General features: G+C 37.2%; 1 protein-coding gene across 3 annotated transcripts in view; it reads right to left on the bottom strand.

The window, feature by feature from the left end:
• cplx2b (complexin 2b) overlaps window positions 1-23,612 on the bottom strand; it is a 69,661-nt gene that overhangs the window by 14,744 nt on the left and 31,305 nt on the right. For all 3 annotated transcript variants that reach the window (XM_088604562.1, XM_088604561.1, XM_088604563.1), the window contains exons 2-3: window positions 22,401-22,525; window positions 3,409-3,584 (exon numbers count right to left, since the gene is read on the bottom strand). In XM_088604562.1, the coding sequence (XP_088460688.1) occupies window positions 3,409-3,584; window positions 22,401-22,431 (207 nt within the window). In that variant the 5' untranslated portion in view covers window positions 22,432-22,525. The remainder of the gene's footprint in view (window positions 1-3,408; window positions 3,585-22,400; window positions 22,526-23,612) is intronic.

Below are 23,612 nucleotides of genomic sequence, written 5' to 3' on the forward strand. Positions count from 1 at the left end.
TATAGAAAAAATGTATATCTTATGTCCACAAAACATAAGGATTAAACAATCTAAAAATGACATTATAGTATTAAAACTTATTTAAAAAATATAAAAGTATTAAATCTATTTGTTATTTTTAGTATAATATTTTTTAACTGCTAGATGAAAGAATATTTCAAGCTATATTTAAAGTGTACTGTATAATTTTCTGTTTCTAAATATTTGTCATGTTACGCCTCTTTATAAATAATTTTAAGAATTTTGAATACAGAGATGAAACCACCTTTAATTCAAAACAGTTTGAGGTTAAGTCATTTTGACAAGGATTTGAAATATGAATGACCGTTTTTCTTTTGGTGGAAATCCACGGAGAATGGTTTTCAAAAACAGCAACAGCAGCAACGAGAAAAGCACAAGCTAGACCTAGGATTTGTGTGCAATAAAAACAAAGGGTTCACAGCACTTAAATTGCTCAGCCTGGACCTTGTACTTTACTCTTTAGAGTCTTTCTCTTCTTTTTATAGCTTTACACAGGAAGTTGATAGTTCTTTCTCCTGGGGCTTTACAGTTTCTTTGCTCTGAATCTCTGGCACCTTTTTCCACTGAAATACATTATTAATAAAAATAAATTATGCTTAGTAATAAATGAAGATCAATATTCTTCAGATCAAAGGAGAGGTATTAAACTTATATTATGTCATGAATATTAGTCAAGTGAAAAAAAGGGTCTCCCAACTGATGTCATTAGGAAAAAAACAGACTTCTTCAACAACTGCTCTACACATCTCGAACATTTGACAATAAAATGTCGCCCTTTCTATCTCCTGAGGGAGTTCACATCGGGAGTTCTCACAGTGGTGTATATTCCGCCGCAGGTGAACTTCACAAGGGCATTGGATGAACACTGTCACCTTAACAGACACGAGAATACACATCCTGAAGGAGCATTCATCATAGCGGGTGATTTCAACGGTGCGAACTTGAAGAAAACAATGCCTAATCTACATTAACACATCGACTGCCCGACGCGCGGAACAAACACGTTGGACAATGTTTACACTCCCTTCCGGGATGGTTACAAAGCTCTCCCCCGACCTCCTTTCGGCAAATCCGATCAGGCCTCCATTCTGCTACTTCCCATTTACACGCAGAAGTTTAACAGAAAAGGCCAGCGTTAAGGGCCATTCAACGTTGGTCGGATGAATCGGATTTTACATTAAGTCACTGTTTTGCTACCACTGACTGGTAGATCTTCCACAAAACATCCGGAAATAATATCAGTCTGTATACAGACTATGCTACTGCATTGAAGACGTGGTTCCCAGGATTACTGTTCGCATATATCCAAATCAGAAACTGTGGGTAAACGGTGAGATTTGCGCCAAATTTAAAGCTAGACCAGCTGCTTTCAATTCTGGCGATATGGATAGATACAATATGGATAATATGGATAGAATCCAGATACAACCCGGAAAAGACACAATCCACACAAGGCTCCTGGTCCTGATACTATCCCTGGCCGTATCAGGGCCTGGCCATGTTCTGAAGGCATGTGCAGACCAGCTGGTAGATGTCTTCTCGGACATAATCAATCTTTTTTTAGTTCATTCTATAGTTCCTTCCTGCTTTAAGAAAACCACCATTGTCCCTGTTCCTAAGAAATAAAGAGCCAGTTGCCTGAATGACTACCGGCCTGTTGCACTCAAATCAGTTATCATATAGTGCTTCAAGCAGTTGGTCAAAGCATACATCACCTCCTCACTGCCTGACACCCTAGACCCACTGCAATTTGTGTATTGCCAGAATAGATCAACAGAGGATGCTATTGCCACTGCCCTCCATACTGCCCTCTCACACCTGGATAAGAAAGGAACATATATGAGAATGCTGTTTGTTGATTACAGCTCAGCATTCAAGACCATAGTGCCCTCAAAGCTTGTCATCAAGCTCCAAGACTTGGGACTGAACACCTCCCTTTGTAATTGGATCCTGGACTTCATGACAAAATGTCCACAGGTGGTGAGGGTGGGCACCAACATATCCTCTACCCTGACTCTAAATACTGGAGCCCCCCAAGGCTGTGTGCTTATTCCTTATTTACCCATGATTGTGTCACCAGGCATAACTCAAACACCATCATTAACTTTGCAGATGATACAACAGTCATCGGCCTGATCACAGATGGTGAAGAGTCTGCTTACAGGGAGGAGGTTGAAACCCTGGCAGCATGGTGCCAGGAGAACAACCTCTCTCTGAACATCAGTAAGACTAAGGAGATGATTGTGGATTATAGGAAACACCTAGGAGGAGATCACATACCTATCTATATCAATGGGACTGCAGTGGAGAGGGTCAGCAGTTTTAAGTTCTTGGGAGTTAACATCACAGAGGACCCACCACACCAACATCGTGGTCAAAACAGCACAGCAGTGCCTATTCTTTCTCTGTAGGCTTAAGAAGTTCGGCATCACATATCCAGGCCAGCTTCTACAGGTGCACTATTGATAGTATCCTGACTGGTTGCATCACTGCCTGGTATGGGAACTGCTCTCCCCAGGATCACAAAGTACTAGAGAGGGTGGTGAAGTCAGCGCAGCTCATTCCCGACTGTGAGCTACGAAACATCCAGGATATCTACTCAGCTAGATGTCTTAAGAAGTCCAGGTCCATTCTCAAGGACCCCAGTCATCCCAGTTACAAACTGTTTTCTCTCCTACCATCTGGTAAATGGTACCGAAGAATCCGGTCAAAGTCCAACAGATTATGGAACACCTTCTACCTCCAGGCAATAAGACTGCTAAATAGCCAACCTGCAGCTCCTTCAGCAAATCACCCGTAATGGCTACATGGACATAAAGCTTTCATTGTACTCGGCATACTGCACTACTTGGACATAATATATGGCATACACCCTGGACACATACGGTAGCAGCTCTATTTATATTGAGTTTTGTCTGAGTTTATTTGATTCAATTTCTATTGCATTATTATCTATTACTACGTAACCTTAATTTTGTGATTTTTATCCCTCCCGGTGAGCTTGTAGAAAAGACATTTCATTGCCAGCAACTACTGCTGAATGCTGTATTGTTGTGTATTTGATAAATAAACTTTGATTGATTGATTGATTGATTGATTGAGTTGTTTGACAAAGTTCAGACAATAGTTCGACTGTACTGATGAGGAATAAATTGTAATGTTTTTTATACTGTCTTATCTGCTTGCGCATGCTAACACACACTTATTTAAAATATGGTTAAGTAATATCAAAACCTGCATTTGGTTTGCCTCTCTCATTTTCTATTCCTATTCAAAAGAGCTCTTATTTATGGCCCTAGCTATTCCTTTTCGGTTTGTCTAGTTCTGGTTTAAAAAACAGCCATTGCCCCCCAGCCTTCCTTGGTGTGTTGACCGGCCAGTACTGACCTTGTCACGGATGGTCTGTCGTACTTTCTCCCTCTCGGCTTCCATGCGAGCATGTTTGGCCTTCCTTTCCTCCTCCTGCTGCCTCAGGGCCTCCTGCCTCTCCTCCTCCTTCTTCTGGGCATCTGGGTCTTTCTCCTCTTCCCCACCCAACATCTTCCCCATGTCTTTGGTGGCCCCTGCACAGAACACAGAAACACAGGTGGCCTGATGTCCCCTTATCTAGCTCAGAGTCTTACAGTAGATGATGTGTACCATAACCCTTCCACAGTTCATCAGACGTATTCCATCTGTGCTCCAAACTCCATGTAGGGGGCTAAACCATTCATTTACTAATCGAGACAATATTATTTTTTCAGAAGAGTGTGATCATCTTTAAATTCCACGAGAAACTTAAAATACTGTATGATGATTTATGCTTGTAAATATTATTTTCTTGAATTAAGCAATTAGCTGTGCAGGAGTAATACATTTCCCATGAGTTTTACTATAAGAAGAACAGAATTAAAAATTGGCATGTAATGTAATCTACATGAAACCTCTATAAGACCATGATCGGATGCACGATTTACTGGAAATAATTACTGGAATTTCTTCTCCTGCCCTCTCTGTGAAAGTGTCTTATTCCTCTTTCTTGAGCCAGCAGAGGCTTTCAATATAGCAGGCAATAATCTTTACCCTGAGATAATGCAAAAAGGAGGCATGAACTGTGAAAGGTGTTACAATATATTTGGGATACTATATTGTTGTTGTTCAAAACAGTTCGTAGTTGACAGTGGTCTGTTTTTGAAGATAAAACTGCTTATGACTCCAGTGTAACCCAATAATTTTGCTACTCAAGATTTCCTGCCAATAAAATAAAGAAATACATAAATAAATATACAAATACACAGAAAATTCCTTTCTGGAATCAATATACATCTTCTCACATAGCATTCATGATACAGTATGTCTTTTTTCCTTTTGTCAGCGAGATCATGTGTACCCTTAAAAGCTTTTTATGTATGTGAAGAAAATCCAAAATGCATCAAAATCCACAGAGATGTAATAGAGCCCTATTTCAAAGGATAGTCTTTCACAGAACTCATTCTATTCCACTACAGTTTCAAGAAAATGAAAAAAAAAACTGTTTAAATTAAGCTCAGTTAAGGCAGTGCTGGGGAAACAACTTACTATTTTTTCTTAGAATGTTGAATACAAAATGTATAAAATGTTTATAGCTCTGGAACATGTAAAGACTTTATGTGGGTGTGACAAAATGTGGTAAAGAATTTTTGAACCAGTAGAGTAACTATAATGAGTGCTATGGAGGGAATATGAGTTGGATTTAATACTGTACACATTCATACAAAATAACAGCAAATTAAATAGTACAGATCACTCTTATTAAAAAGAAAATAGCTCTGAGTACCTTTTGTGGGAGATATTTGTAAGCTACACTGCTAGATAAGTCTTGCTCTATTTCATCAAAAAGATTAATACAGAGAAAGTCACCAATAAAACTGGTTAGTATTAAATTTCATATGCACCTTAATATAACTGAAAACATCTGCATAACATAATAAAAGAGGAAACAGTATGTAGAAAAATCTGTGTGGATAATGTTCTAAGTTTCTTTTTATCCCTGGTGTGATTTTAAGTGCTTCACATTCAAACAAGACCAGGTTCTCTGGCTTATAAAAGTAAAAATCATACTAGATAGCAGAATATGTCCTGCTTTTTCTCAATACTTATTCACACTTTGCACATTTACAGCATGCATTCTACATTTCAAGCCTGTATTGTAGACTCCAAGTCTTCATGGACAAAGCAATAAGCCCTTCAAACTCTAATTTCTCCAGGGTAATGAGAGAAAAGTAAATGCTTTGATGAGGGACACGCCTTTGAAATTTTCATTAGAGATAGGAACTGCTGTAACAGAGAAAAAAGATGTGGCAGGGAGATGAGCAAAATGACATTGACTTCTTGAAACAGCTGGGTGGACTGCCTTGAGTCAGAGAGAAAATGACAGAAAGTTACAGTCAAGTAGTGAAGTTAGTGCCACTGGAATAAGCTTCACTGCGTACAGTAAATGATTCTGCTGTTGCTATTCTAAGTTGCAAAAGGAAATCCACTTTCAAGATTCATCATTTTAATATATATTAAGAAAGGCAGCCAAGATAGGCTGCCTAAAACATCATTTTAAAGAAAGGTATTGTTAATGTTCACCTGTATTTGAAAGATATGACTATTTTGTATTTGTAATTATTTCTGAATTGCTTGACATTCCTTGACATCATGTCTTCTGATTGTTTTTCTTCATCCGTTGCATAGAAGCTTATAGATGACACTGATCACGAATACCTGAGCTCATTTAACTCACACTTCAGTACTGAAGTCTCCCAACTTTGCTAGCTTTGTTACAGGACACATGCAGACAAATACAGTATTCATTTAAACTGAATAAAGATGTTTTTTATAATGTTTAAAATCACTATATTTTAAGAATATCATTGGGCACCAAATAATTTTTGGAATCTTTGGAATTTTTGGAAGTTGGAATCTAGTAAAGCTAGTAAAGACAATGAATGCTAATTACAGTACCTTCTAGAAATTAAACACAGATATGAAAAACTTTGTTTATTGAATGATATAAAAAAATCAAAATCCTGAAAAGGATAAAATACAAAGAACATTTTTTGCTTTGCAATCTGTTATTTGCTATGATTTGCTGTGTAATCTGTTATTTATAATATGCAATTTAAACCACACCTTTTATTTGTGGTAACAATTTGTTATTCTTCATAATTAGTTGTTAAATTAAGATAATTGATCTCAAAATTAGTAAGAACTATGTTTTGGTTTGTTTTTACTGGTGTTTATTTGTACCTCTGTGTCTACAAGTCATATTTCATCAAGGTCATATTTCTTGGCCTGTGCTTTGTATTTGGTTTAAAATTGCTGCTTTGTTTTTATTTTGGAGTAACTCTCAAACAAGAGGGCGACACATGGATGACACATTCAGGATAACCCTGAATGCGGTTTTGACACATGGAGTCAATGACATTTTCAGAGGAGAGGAGGAGAAGCAGGATGTCAAGACGTTTTTTGGAGGAATAAAGGGAAAGAGAGAAACCAGCAGGAAGTAACCAGTATTACAGGAACAGAGCACAGTTTTCCACCATGAGCCATCTGCCCCACTGGCACTGTTACTAACTACCTCCACCTAGAGCTGAACCTTTGCTTTCCAGCTCTCAGCCTGACCTGTCAACAGCTTTGAATGTCTGCCACTATTACGCATCTACTACAGATACAACAAATGTTTATAGATTAAATTACTTACTTACGTACTGCATTCAGGGTTGCGGAGGAACAACATTTTAAAGGAAGAAGAACTATAGCCTTCGCTGTCTGTATATTCAGTATTAATGAAATGTAAGCAAGGCAATGAAAAGAAACAGCATGGAGTTAAATTGAGAAATAGCCATTATTTTCATTATATTTCTTCTCTGCTTTGACTCTCATTCCCATTGCTTTGACTCTCATACCAGAATGTGTGTGTATGGTGAGGACTGGGCATGCTCTCCTCCAAAATACACATTCAGAGCCTCTTGCCATTTTTCATGTTGCAATCCATGGGGCAAATGATACAGGTAATTGGAAGAGTGAAATAGTTCTGACTGAGAACACTGAAAGCTCACAGGCGCCTGACAAGTAATAGGGATTACCGATATGTTGCTAACTAGGAAGAGTCTGGTCAACTCCAGGCAAGGTAACATGCAGCTAATTGTGTCCCACACTTAGTGAATACTGGTCAGTCAGCACAGTTTCAGACCAGCAATGCCAGGACCATGAGGTACAACCTTTGCTCTGCATGACAATATTCTCATTGGCTGATCTCCTCAGTCAGCTTTTTTCAATACTGTCCATGATATAAAAGTTTGCACTCATCTAACACTGCACACCACTATTACTGATTTTATATTTTAGTGCTAATTTGATGTTTCATTTTTATCAATTCCTTTCTTTTACATAATGTAGAGTGGCATTACACAATAAAAACAGCTAATTAATATTAAGTGATTTACTGTGCTTCTCATGTATCAGACTGACTAACAAGGTCCTTCTTATGTGATCTATCAGAATAACACTGATGGAGAAATATTCAGATCTTTAAACACTAAAACTTTGTAAGACTCAATGTTGCCTAAATATTAAAAGGGAGAGACTAGGAGTAAATGTGTCATATAAAGTTATTACTGTAATATTGTTCTAGTGCTAGTGCCCTTATTTTCTAAACCTGAGGGATATGAAGGCATTATGCTCCAAAAGGTTAGGAATAGGGATCTGAAGGCATAATAACTTAAGGGATGGTAATTACACATTGTCAGAAATATTATGGATGTGTACCCAAGGGATTACAGATCACATACTTTGCCCAAGGGGTTAAGCATGATAAATGTACAAGTACCACAAGAACTTTAGATGAGTGGTGGATGGACAGTTTAGTTTGAGATGTATATCCTAAGGTTACAGATGTTATATCACAGTACAGATTGACCTATGGGCTAGTGGTAATTTCTGTATGGAACTGGCAGGTTGTATACCCATGGGAATAGAGAATTATTACTGAGGTTTTACATACATAATAAGACATTGTCTCATCTGTAAACCTTCTCTCACATGTGGCGTGTACAGAATAAGAACAACCATAAATCATGTCTGCTTGAAATTAAAGAAAATTGTGTACCTGAAGTTGGAGAGGAAATATTACCACAATAGTTTGCCTGAGGATTCTGAGATTACAATTTTGAAGGAAGTTTACATTTGTGCAAATGCATAAAAGATTGATATCTTGATATTGTTGACACTAAAGCTGTGGAGTTTAGAAAGAACTGTGGCATGTTAAATAGAAGAAAATTAAGAACTAGCGAGAGAATAAACATCCATTTTAAATTTTGATTTTATATATAATTCTCTAAAATATATTTTTTTCCTGTCTGTGGGGATTGATTTAGTAAGCATTAATTTGATTGAGGTAAATATCATTTTCAGTTAGAAAGAAAAAACAATAGTGCACTCTAAAAATGTATATCGACTTCAGCTGTAATCTGCAAAAACATAATTAAAAGGGATAATTAGATGATTAACACCCATTAGTACAATAGCTCCCATCTAGAGATTTCCAGATGAATAGCTAACAATTAGCACAACAAGGATTTCAATTCTTCCTCATATTTAAATTCAGGACAATTTATGCTGATGCTAATTTAGATGGCAAACATATCTGAAAAGTTACTTTTGCTATTTAAGAGTCTGTTGATGCTGTATAAATAATACAATCAAGAAGTTCAAGTAGGTAGCTGTGTCAGCAAGCACAGGCTGCAAAGGAACAAATAAAGGTGTATTACATGCTGAAAAGAGACACAACATTTTGGCTGTGGAGCCTTCTTCAGGTGTGTCTCTCTTATTTTCGGGATGAAATAAACCTTTACCTGAACTTATTTAGGAACTTTACAATATTGCAGGTGAAAATACATTTTAAATCAAATTTGCTTTCCAACCTGCATTCAAATTTTGGCAAAATTAGTTTCTAAAGTAAACTTTTTTTTTTACTTTTCACATTTCTCTTCTTTGTAAAGTCAGCACAAATACCCCACAATATGAAGTAATGGAGGTCGTTCTGAACTCTTGTTCTTTATATGTGTCTCACTGGAACTTTTACGGAAGCTCATTGCTGCCACTAAGGGAAAAACAATCACCCCCTTATCTTGTAATTACGAGATAGCAATGCTGATGTCAGTGTATGTACAATCTGTTAGGTTGTGCAATGAACGCATGTAGAAGCTATGTGAACTTTGCTGGCACTTTCAGTTTTTTTGTACAGATTTCGACTGGGGCTTAGTCATAATGAAATCCTGCAATTTTTAGCAAATATGAACAGAATCATTACAAGCATGAGGACTTGTTTTGTGGGATTTAGAGATCACAGCAATGATGGTTCAGTTATGAACAGTGCAATCACTTCCACTGCTTACAACTAAGTCTGCACGTAGAGATATACTGTAGGTATTGTAACAGACACGGCCGACATTACAGGTTGTGTGAACCGGTTGCCAGCACGCTAAATATCAAATAACTAAAACCAAGAACTGGTGATTTTAAGTATTTAATTCGACGAGATAAAGAAAAATTACAACGTAATTACATTGTACAATTGTAATTACAATTACAAAATTGTTACATTGTAACGTGTAATATTTTCTAGTGTAGCTTAAAAAAGACATGCACAGAAGTGCATTGCATATGAAAATTAAAACAAAATCATAAATGGAAAATGTTGACTTCAAATATTTTTGAAAGTATTTCTTCAATTTCTGTGTTACTTAGGGGTCATGCTGTGAAGCGTCTGAACAGCATCAGTCTTATGGACTGGAATCATAACACAGCCAATGGAATAAACACAGCCTTCCAAAATCCATATACCAAACTCCCCAGGAGAATGTAAAACAGTCATCAAGTGGAATAAATGTAACTTCTGATTATATTCTGCAAAATTAAATCCACGAACGGGTTCAACAAACATTGAAACATTTTGGTCAGATATGCAAATATAAACTAAAGATCAATACATTTAATTCTATGCTTTGAATCTGTTTCCAGAGAGGCAACTTTTGTATAATGGAAGTAAATATTTTAAGTACGGAATTCTAATTGAACAAGGACACATAAAAGAGAATGTGTCTTTGAGAAAGAAAATCAGCCTCATTTCTTGATCAAAGGCTCCCACATTTAACTGTCACAAACTATATTAACGACTTTCATTATTCCCATCGTTTACACTTTTGTGAACATTGTACAACATGTACAATAACCCTTTGCAAAAGCAATAACTGCTCTTACAGTCTTTTTATTTATCAACAAAAATAAATTGGTCTATTAGAACTAGTATTCTGCTGCTATCCTATAAAAATGCAAATAACTCAACAACAACAAACTAACAGCAAGGGCATAAAAATACATAAAAATGCTCTAATCAGGCAGAACTACTCTATGGATGGTATAGTATAAATATACTACCGTGCCAGAAGGGATAAAAACACGTTCATATTAATCACCTCATATTTCAACTCCTACTGAGCTCAGTGCCACACCCTCCTCTTTTTGTTAAGTTCCTACAGTACATCACAAAAAGACATGAAAAGCACAAAGGAGCTGTGGGGCTAGAGTAAAGTATTTTTGTCTGACTGTGAAATCCAGCAGCAGAAGCAGAATTTAAAAATGTACACCACCGTCACAAGGAAATATATGAGGAATCATCCATCCATTTTCTAACTGCTTTATCCCAATAATTGCAGGGGAGCCAGCACCTATCCCAGCAATCCCAGAGCCTGTTCCAGAATGCAATGTGGGAAAAAGGCAGGATACACCCTAGACGGAACACCAGTCCATTGCAGGAATGCAGAAGGTGACCATAACAACACACAAAGCACTCACTGTCTAAAGCAGTTGTATATTGGGTACCTACAGTATGCACTTTATGCATGCTGTTTCATTGTGAACTAATAGTACTATTTCTATTTCAGAATTTCCATATACCTTTATATTATCTTGATTAAGATTTAAAAATTCGTACTATTACATGTCACTTCTCATTATACATAACTGGCTTACAAATAGTTTTGGGACATTGTGTATGGGAGTTAAGTATATAATGAATGGTGCACACTGGAGCAATTCAGGATTTCTATGCAGTTTTTAACCACATGTACAAAATAATTTCCTACGTTTTGTGCTCCTGTGCACGTTCCCGATAGCAAACATAAGTCATTACAGGAGCTAAATGTAGTACAGATGGTGTGACTGTGCAAGGAGAAATGCAATAACATTTGAGCGTTTCCTTTTAATTTTGATCCAAGCTGCATTTCTTATGGAAAAAAAAATGTTCTAAGTGCACTGCCTCTATTGCTGCTTCTATCTAGTAAACTCATAAACTCATCACCGCTAATTGATATCTCAACACATGTGGCATCTCTCAGCAGGACCCCAAGATTGTATTCATTATATTGATTGCGTTGTTGTTACTTTGGCCAATCAATAGTAAAGACAGGACCGCCTGAGTGAATATGAATTATGTATACGGTAGCAGAATGAAAACTTTATCACAGTATTGATCTGTTTTACGGAAAGAGGCAGTCTCTCACTGCCTGCAGAGACTGGAGCGACAGTGAAGGCTGCGGCCAGTAAATACCATAAAGGGCTGATTCTTATCATGAGCCAACAAAAATTACTTTGTCCTTTTAGAGTCCTCTAAACTGTTAGAGACAGAGGGATAAAAAATGGCAGACATTGTGCTGCCTTATTCAGCTTTAATCAGAGCTGAGTCCCATGCCATAACAAATAACATACTTGAAATCCAACTTTACAATCTATAGCTCTATAACCTTTTCATTGCCCTTCTAAACTGTGTTCACCCATATTAGTCCTATTTCCTCACAGTGTAAAGCTACCTAACAGCTACGTTAGTACAGTAAATGGGAAAGTGATTCAGTCATTGAATCCATTCTAGCAATTTAATGCCCTAGGTATCTTAATACTCTTGAATTCTACTACGATGACAGGCCACCCTTTTCATGTAGAAGAATCTGGAAGAGATGCTACAGTACATGGGGAGAGAATGGGAGGTACTTCAGAGACAGCAGGAAATAAGTTGAACAGTTGCAGAATGTTGGTGCGACTCATAATTTAATAGGAGGGGCAGAGAACCAGGTTCTTTCAGTTCTTGAGCCTGTTATGGTGCTATAATCCCCTGGAGACACTGAAAAGCCCCTATTTTTCCCATGGTGAGAGGATGACCTTGTGGTGTTGAGGAATTCACTGGTACTTGCAGATGGTACTGTGTGGCTTTAGGGGGTGGAATATCTTGGCAGGAAACTGCACATGCCACACTCGGAGAAAACCTTCTACACTTGAAGTGATCAGCCTTGAAGTGGAGAAAATATGTATGTAGCACAAAGATAAGATAGTTGTGTCTTGCGAATTAAATAAAGCTGGACACAGATTCATGCACTGGACTGAGGTTCAAATCACAGGTTTAGAGTTGCAGCTGGAAAACTGAGGAAAATCATTTTAAAATTAGCTGCTCTGAAATCATTAAATTGGTTGAAATGTGAACCTTTCACAACCTAAAGCAACCAAAGTGCTGCGCGCAGTATCATACAAGATATTTCTTAAAGCAACTTTTAACATTGTACAATGAAACTATTTTTAATGAAATGATATGAAATTCTGGGAATTCTGAAAACTTTTAATAAACATTAAGAGAATCAGTCATCACAGGAAGTAACTGGCATAAGATGGTTGCAAGTTGTTGTGTACAACAGATCTTGTGACAGGATGGTCCAAGTGTGATGGTCATAACCAGAGTGTCACTACTGAGCTTTTACTTATTACCCTGGATGAACCCTGGCTGGTTCATCATGTCAGGAGAACATTCATGTCCTTTTGTAACAATGGCAGTGTTGAGATATGAGAATGTGACTGTTATACAGTAAGGAGGACATCCTAAAGTACTTACCATAAAGCCCACTGAACATTTGTAGGACAAGCTAGTAGAACATGCAGCATCTAGTGAACAGGCGCATGTGTATCAAAGTTCTACTAGACGAATGGCACAGAGTCCCACAAGACAGCATCTGCAACCTGGTTCAAGTACTGTATGTGTCACAGATGCACAGCTTGTACTGCTTCCAACAGTGACCACAAATGTTACTATCTGGTAACTTGTACAATTGACCCCCTGCTGATCAATCCTGTTGATCACACGTGTTAATCAGCATAATGAATTTACTTGTGTCATGTCTGATTAATAAAATGTCAGTGCACCTGCTACAGTTTTTTGTAATTTTTCTGAAAACTGTGTGGAGTGTTTGCCTTTACAAATGTTTTTCTTTTTGATCTTCAGTACATGAACTGTAACTTTTATGAAGGTTTTATGCTTGTTACAGAAAGAAGACTACATTCAAATAAAACATGACACAGTTCTAACTTTCAGCTATATTTAGGGATGCATTACTTTTACTGTATAGCCATGACTGAATTAAACATCATATGCTTAAAATAAAGTAATGCAATGTAACAGCATCGTATGTTTAAAATAAATACTGTAATATTGTATCAAGCTGGTTTCAGAATCATGGAAGGTGAAAAAAAGTTAACATTTTATTTTAAAATTGTAACTAAATTCTGCAGAATAGAGTTCATTTTCAGAATCACACAGTATTATTACTTTTCATTTTTGGATTTAATTATCTGATTAATAAAAGATAAATAGATAAAAAGATTATGCCTTATATGACAAAAAAATTGATTATGACACCTGAAGAAGGCTCCACGGCCTAAACGTTGTGTTCTCTTTCTTCTTTTTTTCAGCATGGAATTAACCTATTACTTGTTCCTTTGCAGCCTACACATGCTGACGCAGCTACCCACCCACAAAAAAATTGATTGATTGATATCAGACTGTATGGGTTAAAACATTAACAGATGTTACATATTCTAAAACAACATTCATAACACATACTGTGCAGAATAATATTGACATCCAGAGCCTACATATGCCTGAGATAAAAAAAAAACATTAAATCTCAATATTTTCTTATTATAGCTCTTTTTCAATCAGCATCACAATTTCATGATGAGAAACAAACAGACATATACAGTAAATATAAATTTGTTCTGCAGTCAGATGCTCCTGCAATCATGCCCCAGAGAGCATGCTGTGTGCCTGTACAGAACTCCGAAATGAACAGAGAATCTGAGTGGCAGAGTGCTGGGGAAGACAGATTAGCGCCCAGCTTGAGTCATGCTGCTTGCTAGTGGGACTCACACCCTCAGTGTAGAGAACCTTGGAGGGGAAGGTGGGGGGAAGGGTGTCTGAGCTCAAGGTCACAGTACCCTCTGCAGAGAAGCTCTGCTGCTGTGCATCCTTGCGTTGAGCTGACACTGATATAGACCGGCAATAGAAGAGGTAGCAAAGAAAAACACTCATTGGGCAAAGACGTTTTCTTTAGTATATCTGTTCTGCAATGTGTCTAGTTTGTATGCATCTCTACAATGCACATTCCCACTTAAAAATAACAGCATGGGAAATTTGAAATAGATTCAGTGAAAACCACTAAAGAAATTGTCTTAAAATGGTATAATCCCTTCTTCACCAATAACTTACATTTTCACCTAATTTCTTGGCACCATTTCACCTCCTGCTAACCTGTATCTTGTTAACACAATAGAGGATTTAGTTCCAAGCTTGAAATGCTTATTTGACTATAAATACTTCAGCAGGATCCACATTTCATTCTGTCAGCAGAAGATCTGACTGTGACAAGCAGTAATTAGTAGTCCAAGCTCTCATTTCACACTTTCTAGTTGCTTATAGGCTTATTCAGCTTTAGAGCAGATTGAGTGGCATTCTTATGTCTCTTTAACTAGCATTGCACGCTTACAACCTGTACATCCAGCTTTGAGAAGATTAGGAAGAGCTCACCTACTCAAGCAGTCCTCTGGGGTGCAGTATAAATTTAGGAGCATTTTTAATAAATAAATAAACTTTTAACAGCGTGCACTGTTTAAGTGGCAAGTTTAAATCTGTCCTGCTGTAGAAAACTAACAGAATTATTAGGGGTGTTACCCCAATGTCTTGACCAAATTTCCCATTGGCCTTTACTAATCCTGGCCTCCTAATAATCCCCATTTATGAATTGGCTTCATCAGTTTGTTCTCCTCCGCACTGATAACTGATGTATGGTGAGCGTACTGTCCGCACTATGACTGCCGTCACATTATCCAGGTAGGGCTACACATTACCTGTAAAGCACTTTGAGTGGAGTGTCCAGAAAAGCGCTATATAAGTGTAAGGAATTATTATTATTAATAAATGTAGCTATCTCAAATTTCATCTTTGAAAAATAAACAAATCACACAGTCACTCTTGGATAGAACCACTGCAGAGCACAAAAATACATCTATAATGGAGTTTTCTACTGTCAAAATAAGACAAGAAAATCTATAAACAGCTTTATCACTAAGATGCTGAGTACAAGTATTAAACGCTTTAAAAATTAACACATTTTTAAATTGCTGAGAAATATTTATAGGGGACAATATACCTACACAATGTATAATCACAGCTAGTGGCAACTGCTGCAACCTTCTTGTCATATCATAGGATTTAACGATCCATTTAGATATTTTCTCAGGTTTTCAGTGTGCTTTCTTAACTGAAGTGCCCGTTTCCTTCTGTAATTCTCCATTAGCTCTACTAACCACTAACCAGCTCCAAATCTCAACTTTACGTTTAGTCAATTAGCACATTAATACAACGGCATCAAATGAGAGAATATTAAAAATAAGTGCTTAGATCAATTTGCCTTCATGCACTGAAAGTGGGAACAAATATTTAATAAATTGTGATTTACCACATTGCTCTGTGCATCAGTCTGGATTATTGGTGTATGTTATAGGCCCTTCTATACAACACATGCAGTAGTGGAAACATAATCTTGAACTATGTCAGCTTTAACAATACTAAATGGAGTTTAGGAACAAGTAAAGGTTTATTTCATGCTGGAAAGAGAAGAAAAGAAACAACGTTTCAGCTGTAGAGCCTTCTTCGGGTGTAAATGGAGTTTAGGTAATTTCTGGATAACCACACTCTTTTTGTCTCCCACAAGATGCTTGCTTTTGCTTATATTTATACTGTAAATCCTAGTTATATTTTCATACAGTATAAGTACAAACGAGGAATCCAATCACCCAGGGTGTTCAGGTTATTATTTTTTATTGTAGGGCTTGCATTTTAAAGGCCATCTGACACCCCATTAAAAATTCATACTGTTTGCTTTTCCCCAGGACAAACTGCAGGCTGCTTACTGTCTGCCATCTGGAAGAGAAGCACAGCTTCCTGTGTGATCCTATCCTAATGCAAAGCTCCTCCATTACCTGTCTTGTTTGCACTGCTTCTGTTCCCTTGTAAATCTGAAGGCATTGTTTCAATGTTCCATAGCAGTCTCTCTACCATTTTGAACAAAGCTGCAAAAAATAATGAAATGCTCATTCAGGCTCTGGCTGCTGGAGATTCTCTTGTACATTTTAGGCCTGACCTCAACATTTTAGGAATAACTGATTATAGTTACAGGTGCCTACGGTGCTAATATTTGTGAAAATAAAGCAAACTCACAACTGACTAAGCTCTGTTTTAAAGGATGTAGAAAGTGTATTTTAAGCCATGTTTTGTTGTGCTATTTTTGAATCTTTTTTAACAGTGATTGCATCAAACAATAGATCTTTTTTAAAAACAAAACTACAAAACTATGGAGATCCTGTTTATTGAAGTTACCAATAACTTCCTCTATATGTAAACTAAAAAAAAAAAAGTTTTTTTAGAATACTTAGGCTAATATACATCTATACAGTTCAATGAACTTTCACTTTTCACTTTTTTGTAATACAATATTTAATGATGACTAATACACACTGAACCTCCCTCTTTATAGTGAGAATAAACAAAACTACACTGTAAATGGCAACTTCTTAACAAAAGGGCTTCTCTTTGAAGTACGGATCATTTACTTTTTAATTTCAGTACTTTTTAATTTAGCAAAGCTATATTGTACTAGCCTTCATAATAGCAACCAGCACACTTAAAAATATTTTTCAAAACTAAATGCACATGGAGAAAGAAAAAAACATTAAATCCTCTTTATACTTCATTCTAGCAGAACACTGTCCCTACCCGTAAGGAAAATTAAAGTTTCACCAGAGTACTACAGCACATTAGCATCTTTAATGTGTGCACTCAAACTACATTACTGAGGAGGCAATTCACCCAAAAGACTGGGTTTTGTTTTCAACAAGGCATCTTACATAACCATTAACAGGGAATGAACAGGGACAAAAAGAGTGTTTTTTTAAACAAGGTTACACAATCACAAGCATGCAAAATGAGAAAGGAATAACTATAGTGCCACCTTAATTTATGCACCAAATGTAAAATAATAGAAACTAACTCTCAAATGCCTTCATTTACTGTAAAAATATACTTATTTTCAGTCACTAAGCACAACAAAAACAATAATTTTGCATAATTTTGTTTCTCCCACAGAATCTTATGGTATTTTAGGATGTTATGTCCATAGTTGGAAGAGAAGGGATGAAAGAGTTAATAAACCTCTCCCATAAACAACGAACTCATTTATCGTATAATAAATCATATATACTGTGTCAGGATCCTTACCACGGTAGGACTAAAACACTCAAAGCCAAGCTCACTGAACCTCATTAGCTCAATAAACTAGGGTAACATGAAATTCACCCCACATTTAAATATCATATACACATTCTTTGCTTCAGTTATATATTCTATTGGAAACCGTGGAAGAAGAAAAGGGCATATTCACAATGACTTATTATAAAATAAGTGCATCATGTGACTGTCAAGCTTTGTCATTTAGTGTAACTAAATCCTCTACTTTCACCCAATTATTTCACATGGCATTACAAAGAAAAGCCACGGAGGAGCCTAGAGAAGTCTTGTTAGATTTTGAAATATCCTACAATCAATAGCTTTGTAAATATTTCCAAGAAACATGCAAACAGCAAGAATGCATCATTCTTAGTTAAATAAATAAACAAGTGTCACTCAATCTTTAAAACAATATTCCCATGGATATTTGTGCACTGAGGCATACACAAGTAAAATGCAGCTTTTCATTTTGCGCTAATCACAATATGATCTCCCTCGCTCTCTGCATTTTAGTGTTGAATTTGTATGCAGTGCAAGTAACAGTACAGCAGAACTGTATTCCACACAGAAACACTGCTGAGTGAACAAACAGCTTCTAATAAATATATTCTCCTGCAAAAGAACTGTGTAACCTGTGAAACAGAGCGTGATCTCAAGACATAGTGCCTGGTTTTTTAATTTTTTTTTCCTGCTCTTTCATATTAACTCAAGCTCTTACTAGGAGCAGTTAAAAAGACAACATTTAAACAAACAACTTGCAGCACAGCATACAGTACATTGGAGAATGCAGAGGAAACTAAAGAGCAATGGGAGCTCAGACCATTGAATTTTAATACACAGGACATGGATTGCAATTGCTGTGCCACTGAATAATTTGTACACCGCTATGCAAATAGAGGTGAACTGCTCTTATTTACTTGTTTGACTGTTGCAAAAAATGAAATGCACAGAAAGTTTGGGGAATATAAGCCTGTGAATAATTGATGGCGTTCATTTCTACAGCATGCTCCATTAAGTTGCAAGGAGCTCTGCAGTATATCAACAGAAATGTCAAAGCATGAAGCTCTAGTCAGCAAACAAAAACAACGCAAAAATGATCTGAAATCCAAAACAACAACAAAAAATAATTCAGAAACTGTATAATTTTCAGAGATATACTAACCATGGGCATCATTTCACTTTGGATAAGAGCTTTCACACTCCTCCAAGATCTCCATATTTCTGTATTTACAAATATTCTGTTTTACTGCTGAATCCAAAGGTGGCTAGAACCTCATCAACAACCACTGTTCTAAAAGAAGTTTCTAATGCAAAGAAACTACATGGAGCTGGGGCTCTGGGATTAATTCCAGACCTGAGGTCCTACTGTATCTGTGTGGAGTTTTTATGCTCTCCTTGTAGTTATATGGATTTCCCCTTGGTGTTCCAGTTTCTTCCCACAGTCCAAAGACATAATGGTAGATTATTGGCTTGTGTGAGAACTAGCGCTGTGAGGGTTTGCATATTTGTGTCAGTATGTGTCCTGCAATGGACATGCGTCCCATCCAGGGTGTACCCTGCCTTGTACCTGTTGCTTGCCAGGAGGGCTTCTGTCTCTTCTCCGACCCTATACTGGATAAAGCAGTTATAAAATGGATGGATGAAAACATACTATAATATTTCCTGATGCCAATGGCACACTGTGAGGTTTTTTGAAAATCATAGCCAAGCAAACTTTAAAATGATATATTCCCCTTTCCCCTTACAGGATGGTAAGAAGAACTGCGTCTTTCAACTCAGCTACAATCCTTTCTCCACAGCAACAAGGAAAATTGGTTGAATGCTGTGCACACACCCCCATGGAAAAGGGTCTTAATTAGATGTACTGCTTCTGTTGTTCTCAGATTGATTCTAATCTCGCTCAATTAGCCATTTCTGTGCCTTTAAGGACAGCCACCCATTCAGTCTCTGCAGGTTTCCTTGTGCTGGTTATAACGTGATCAGATAGTCTCTTGAGTGCAAAGCTTCCTCCTATGAACTGAATATCCCCTCCCCCTTTTTTCTGTTGTCAGCTGCTTTAAAGCTGAGTGTCTGCACAGCTGGTAGAGATTTTCCATAGGAAAAAGCATTGCAATAACAAAATGATGCTGTCAAAACCACTATCACGCAGGTTTATACTGAGAGAACTGCAGAGATTCTTGCCATATATTAAGAGGTTTCACGGATTTAATCTTTAATCCAAAAAGATTCTGTGGTGCATTTTTTTCCTGTCTTTTGAATAGATTATCAGTTATTTATTTCATATTACCTCACTGCATAGAGCACAATTGATTGTGTGGGAGATGTTAAAGCTCAAACAAGAGGTACAATATAATGTGTTTACTGCTTTCTTGATATTTATGCAGATGTCTTCAAACAACATGAGAATTGTTACATTGATTAAACTAACACTACAAATACCCAGAGAACAACCAGTTGTCTCAATAACATTCAAGCATAACACAAGCATACAGAAATGTGAGACCCAAAACACCTGTGTGCCCAGTCTTGAACTCTAACGTTTGCTATAACCATGGCCAGCAGCCATGTCACCCTGCAACTCACAACTGGCAACCCACTGAAGCTAAGCAGGTGTGAGCCTGGTCAGTACCTGGATGGGAGACCTCCTGGGAAAAACTAAGGTTGCTGCTGGAAGAGGTGTTAGTGGGGCCAGCAGGGGGCGCTCACCCTGTGGTCCATGTGGGTCCTAATGCCCCAGTATAGTGATGGGGACACTATACTGTAAACAGGTGCCGTCCTTCGGATGAGACGTAAAACCGAGGTCCTGACTCTCTGTGGTCATTAAAAATCCCAGGGCGTTTCTCGAAAAGAGTAGGGGTGTAACCCCGGCGTCCTGGCCAAATTTCCCATTGGCCTTAACCAATCATGGCCTCCTAATAATCCCCATCTATGAATTGGCTTCATTACTCTCTGCTCTCCTCCCCACTAATAGCTGATGTGTGGTGAGCGTTCTGGCGCACTATGGCTGCCGTCGCATCATCCAGGTGGATGCTGCACATTGGTGGTGGTGGAGGGGAGACCCCATTACCTGTAAAGCGCTTTGAGTGGAGTGTCCAGAAAAGCGCTATATAAGTGTAAGCAATTATTATTATTATTATTATTATAACACTAGATTTCAAGAACATCCCTATAGTAAAATCAATTTTCCATTACATCAGGACCCTAACTGCCTGAAGCGTTCTTCATTACAAATGTTATCTTTTAGTATAAAAATGGTCTGTATGGTTACCATAAGGATTATGAAAGCTTCTACCTTTTGTGTATTCTCACAATACAGCCTCATATATACAGTGGCTGGGGGGAATAAACCTGGCTTTTGTAAAAGTACTACTCAAGGACGCATTTGCAGGTGTAGTCTGTTTTACTTTATTTGGAACATCAATGCTGTTTTAAGAGAAGTTTATTCAATATTTTCATACTCAGTTTTTGCTATAACATTAGACCACAAGACAAAATACAAATGCTACTGAGTTGCTATAGAACAGCCTGACATTTAACTGAATATAGTTCATCAAGATATTATTTACTTAACTGTGATATGTCTGATCTATCTAAAGTAAAATTAAGATGGCAGTCAGTCAGTTTCCTTATACGCTTGCATCACCCACTTACAAATATAAATTCAAATGATTTTTCTTCGGTGTAATACATCACAAATACTGTTTTGGGCAAAAATTCATTTCACAATCACAGCAAAACAAAGCAAAAAAAAAAACAACCCATGATTTATCATTCATTGCTTTTAGTACGGATAGTGGGTGTACAAGGACTGTTCACCTCATGAGAATGAGGTTTAAATTAGCTTAAATTAGCTATTAGTATTCATAACTCTAATATGGTCATTACGTATTTCTTTTGTTTGCTTACCGTCCCAAGTTGCCTTGAAATGTTTTGTATTTTGATGTATTTGGCACTATATAAAACTGAATTTGTTAACTTCTACTGAAATGTGACATATATTGTCTATCTGTATATCAGAAATACAAAGACAGCAAATCCTGCAATGGGTGAGAATTTCCATTGAATTCTGACCCAGCAAAAAATGAGGCACAATAAAAGGTTATCAGATTGCCACAGCAACCATAGAGAAGGGCATTTAATCCATTTGAGTTTGTCGGAAGAACTGATGGCGAGGACATAAATTCCTTTTATTACATGTAGTCACCCAGCTTATTAACTCAAATGCAAGAATGGATTTATAGCCTTGCCGACCTCAAGGTAAAGTGCCACTCAGCTTGGTTTAAATTATTCTAGACATGTGCACACACATGCATGTACATGTGTGTATAAATAATATATGTACAATACATACAGTATATGGGGTTTATCAATTAGTAATGTAAAATCAGTTATTCTCCATTTACTGGAATCGTTTTCTTGGAAAAGCCTGAATAACACTATGTTGAATTGGGCTAAGGTCACCTTGACGAGAGAATCTTGTCCCTGGTAATCTCACAGGGTCTCAGCTGGTTTCAATCTTCACTGTTGGGCAGGCCAGGGCTATATTCCAGTCCTCCCCCTATTACTGCAGTTCTGTCTGCAATGCATCATTCCTTCCTTGACAGGAAATCACCCAGAGCACTATTCTGTATTAAAGACTGCCATTTCAGGCTCAAACAGTTTTGAATAAGTACTTGGTACCATTAGAATTAAGATGCTTATCTCTTGTACTTACCACCTAAAGCTTGCTTCATCACAAAATCCATGGTGCTGCTTCAAGTGTTTTCAAACCCAATGAGAAATTTGCATGCAGCCGGTTCACTTTCAGGTGTTTATAGGTCTGTGTGAAAGATTTATCACCTAAGAGAAAGAGAAAAAAAAGAGGAATTACTAGACGTCTAGGACTTCATCTGACAAAGCAGACAGAAAACTGAGGACCTGTCAATTGAAGACCTTGCTAAATATCCCATCTGTCAGTGGGGGTGATCAGCAACTTCAGTCCATGTCAATACTGTACTTCATCATTAAAGGTGATTTTGCAGGACCTCGTTCCCGAACCCTGCTGAACACACATTTTTAAAACTGTCTGCTATTTTCAGCAGACACACTTGTCTCCCGAGACTCGCCTTTGATGGGAAAATACTATCCTGTGCCAAGCAGCTATTTCTAATTTGCTTTCCTTTGCATGAATTTTATTCCATCTGAAAATTATCAGTGAGTACTGAAACAAAGTCTTGTTTTATGTTTCATTCAAAATAGCAGATACAGTAGCACTAAAGAAGGAATTACTGAATACTGCCCTGGAGGAAGCACTATTTAGAAGCATGAAAGAGAGCACTCAATGCCTTAAACCTTTCTGGTATTTTAAGGAAGCTTACTAAAGGGCATTCAGTTCACTGACTTTAGATAACATGGCATTTTTTTATACTGTTGCCTACGGCTGTGAAAGTCGGCTGCTGGACAAGACAGCCGATTTCCATTCCAAGTGAAAAGCTTGACCATTAAGTCACTTTAACTTATAGGTTCATTAGATGTTTTTTTCCAAGAGGCTATGGCAACATTGTCTATTAACTTTTGAGCTGTGCAACTGAGATCAGAACAGGGGTTTCCCATGCTGCACCTGGTGACCCACACACCTGCTGGTTTTTGTTCCAAATGAACAGTTAAATAACTCAACTCTTAGACGCAATCATATGTTTAACCTGAAATATTTGCTTTCTGTTCCTGAAAGTATAGGAGGTAAAATCACCAAAAATTTGCAAAGGTTGTAAGAAACTGAATTAAAGATGCTTTCATTTAAGTGAATTCATTAAAACTGCAGATATGTGGATCCCCAGGATGAGAATTGGGAACCCCTTCTTTAAGGGAATGCCAAGTAAATGCAACAAATAGATCAGAACAATCCAAAGCAATAGCCGACTTGTTTATTGACATGCTGTTGTCTACA

The sequence above is a fragment of the Lepisosteus platostomus genome, chromosome 13, assembly GCF_059453375.1.
Source record: "Lepisosteus platostomus isolate fLepPlt1 chromosome 13, fLepPlt1.hap1, whole genome shotgun sequence".
Taxonomy (NCBI): domain Eukaryota; kingdom Metazoa; phylum Chordata; class Actinopteri; order Semionotiformes; family Lepisosteidae; genus Lepisosteus; species Lepisosteus platostomus.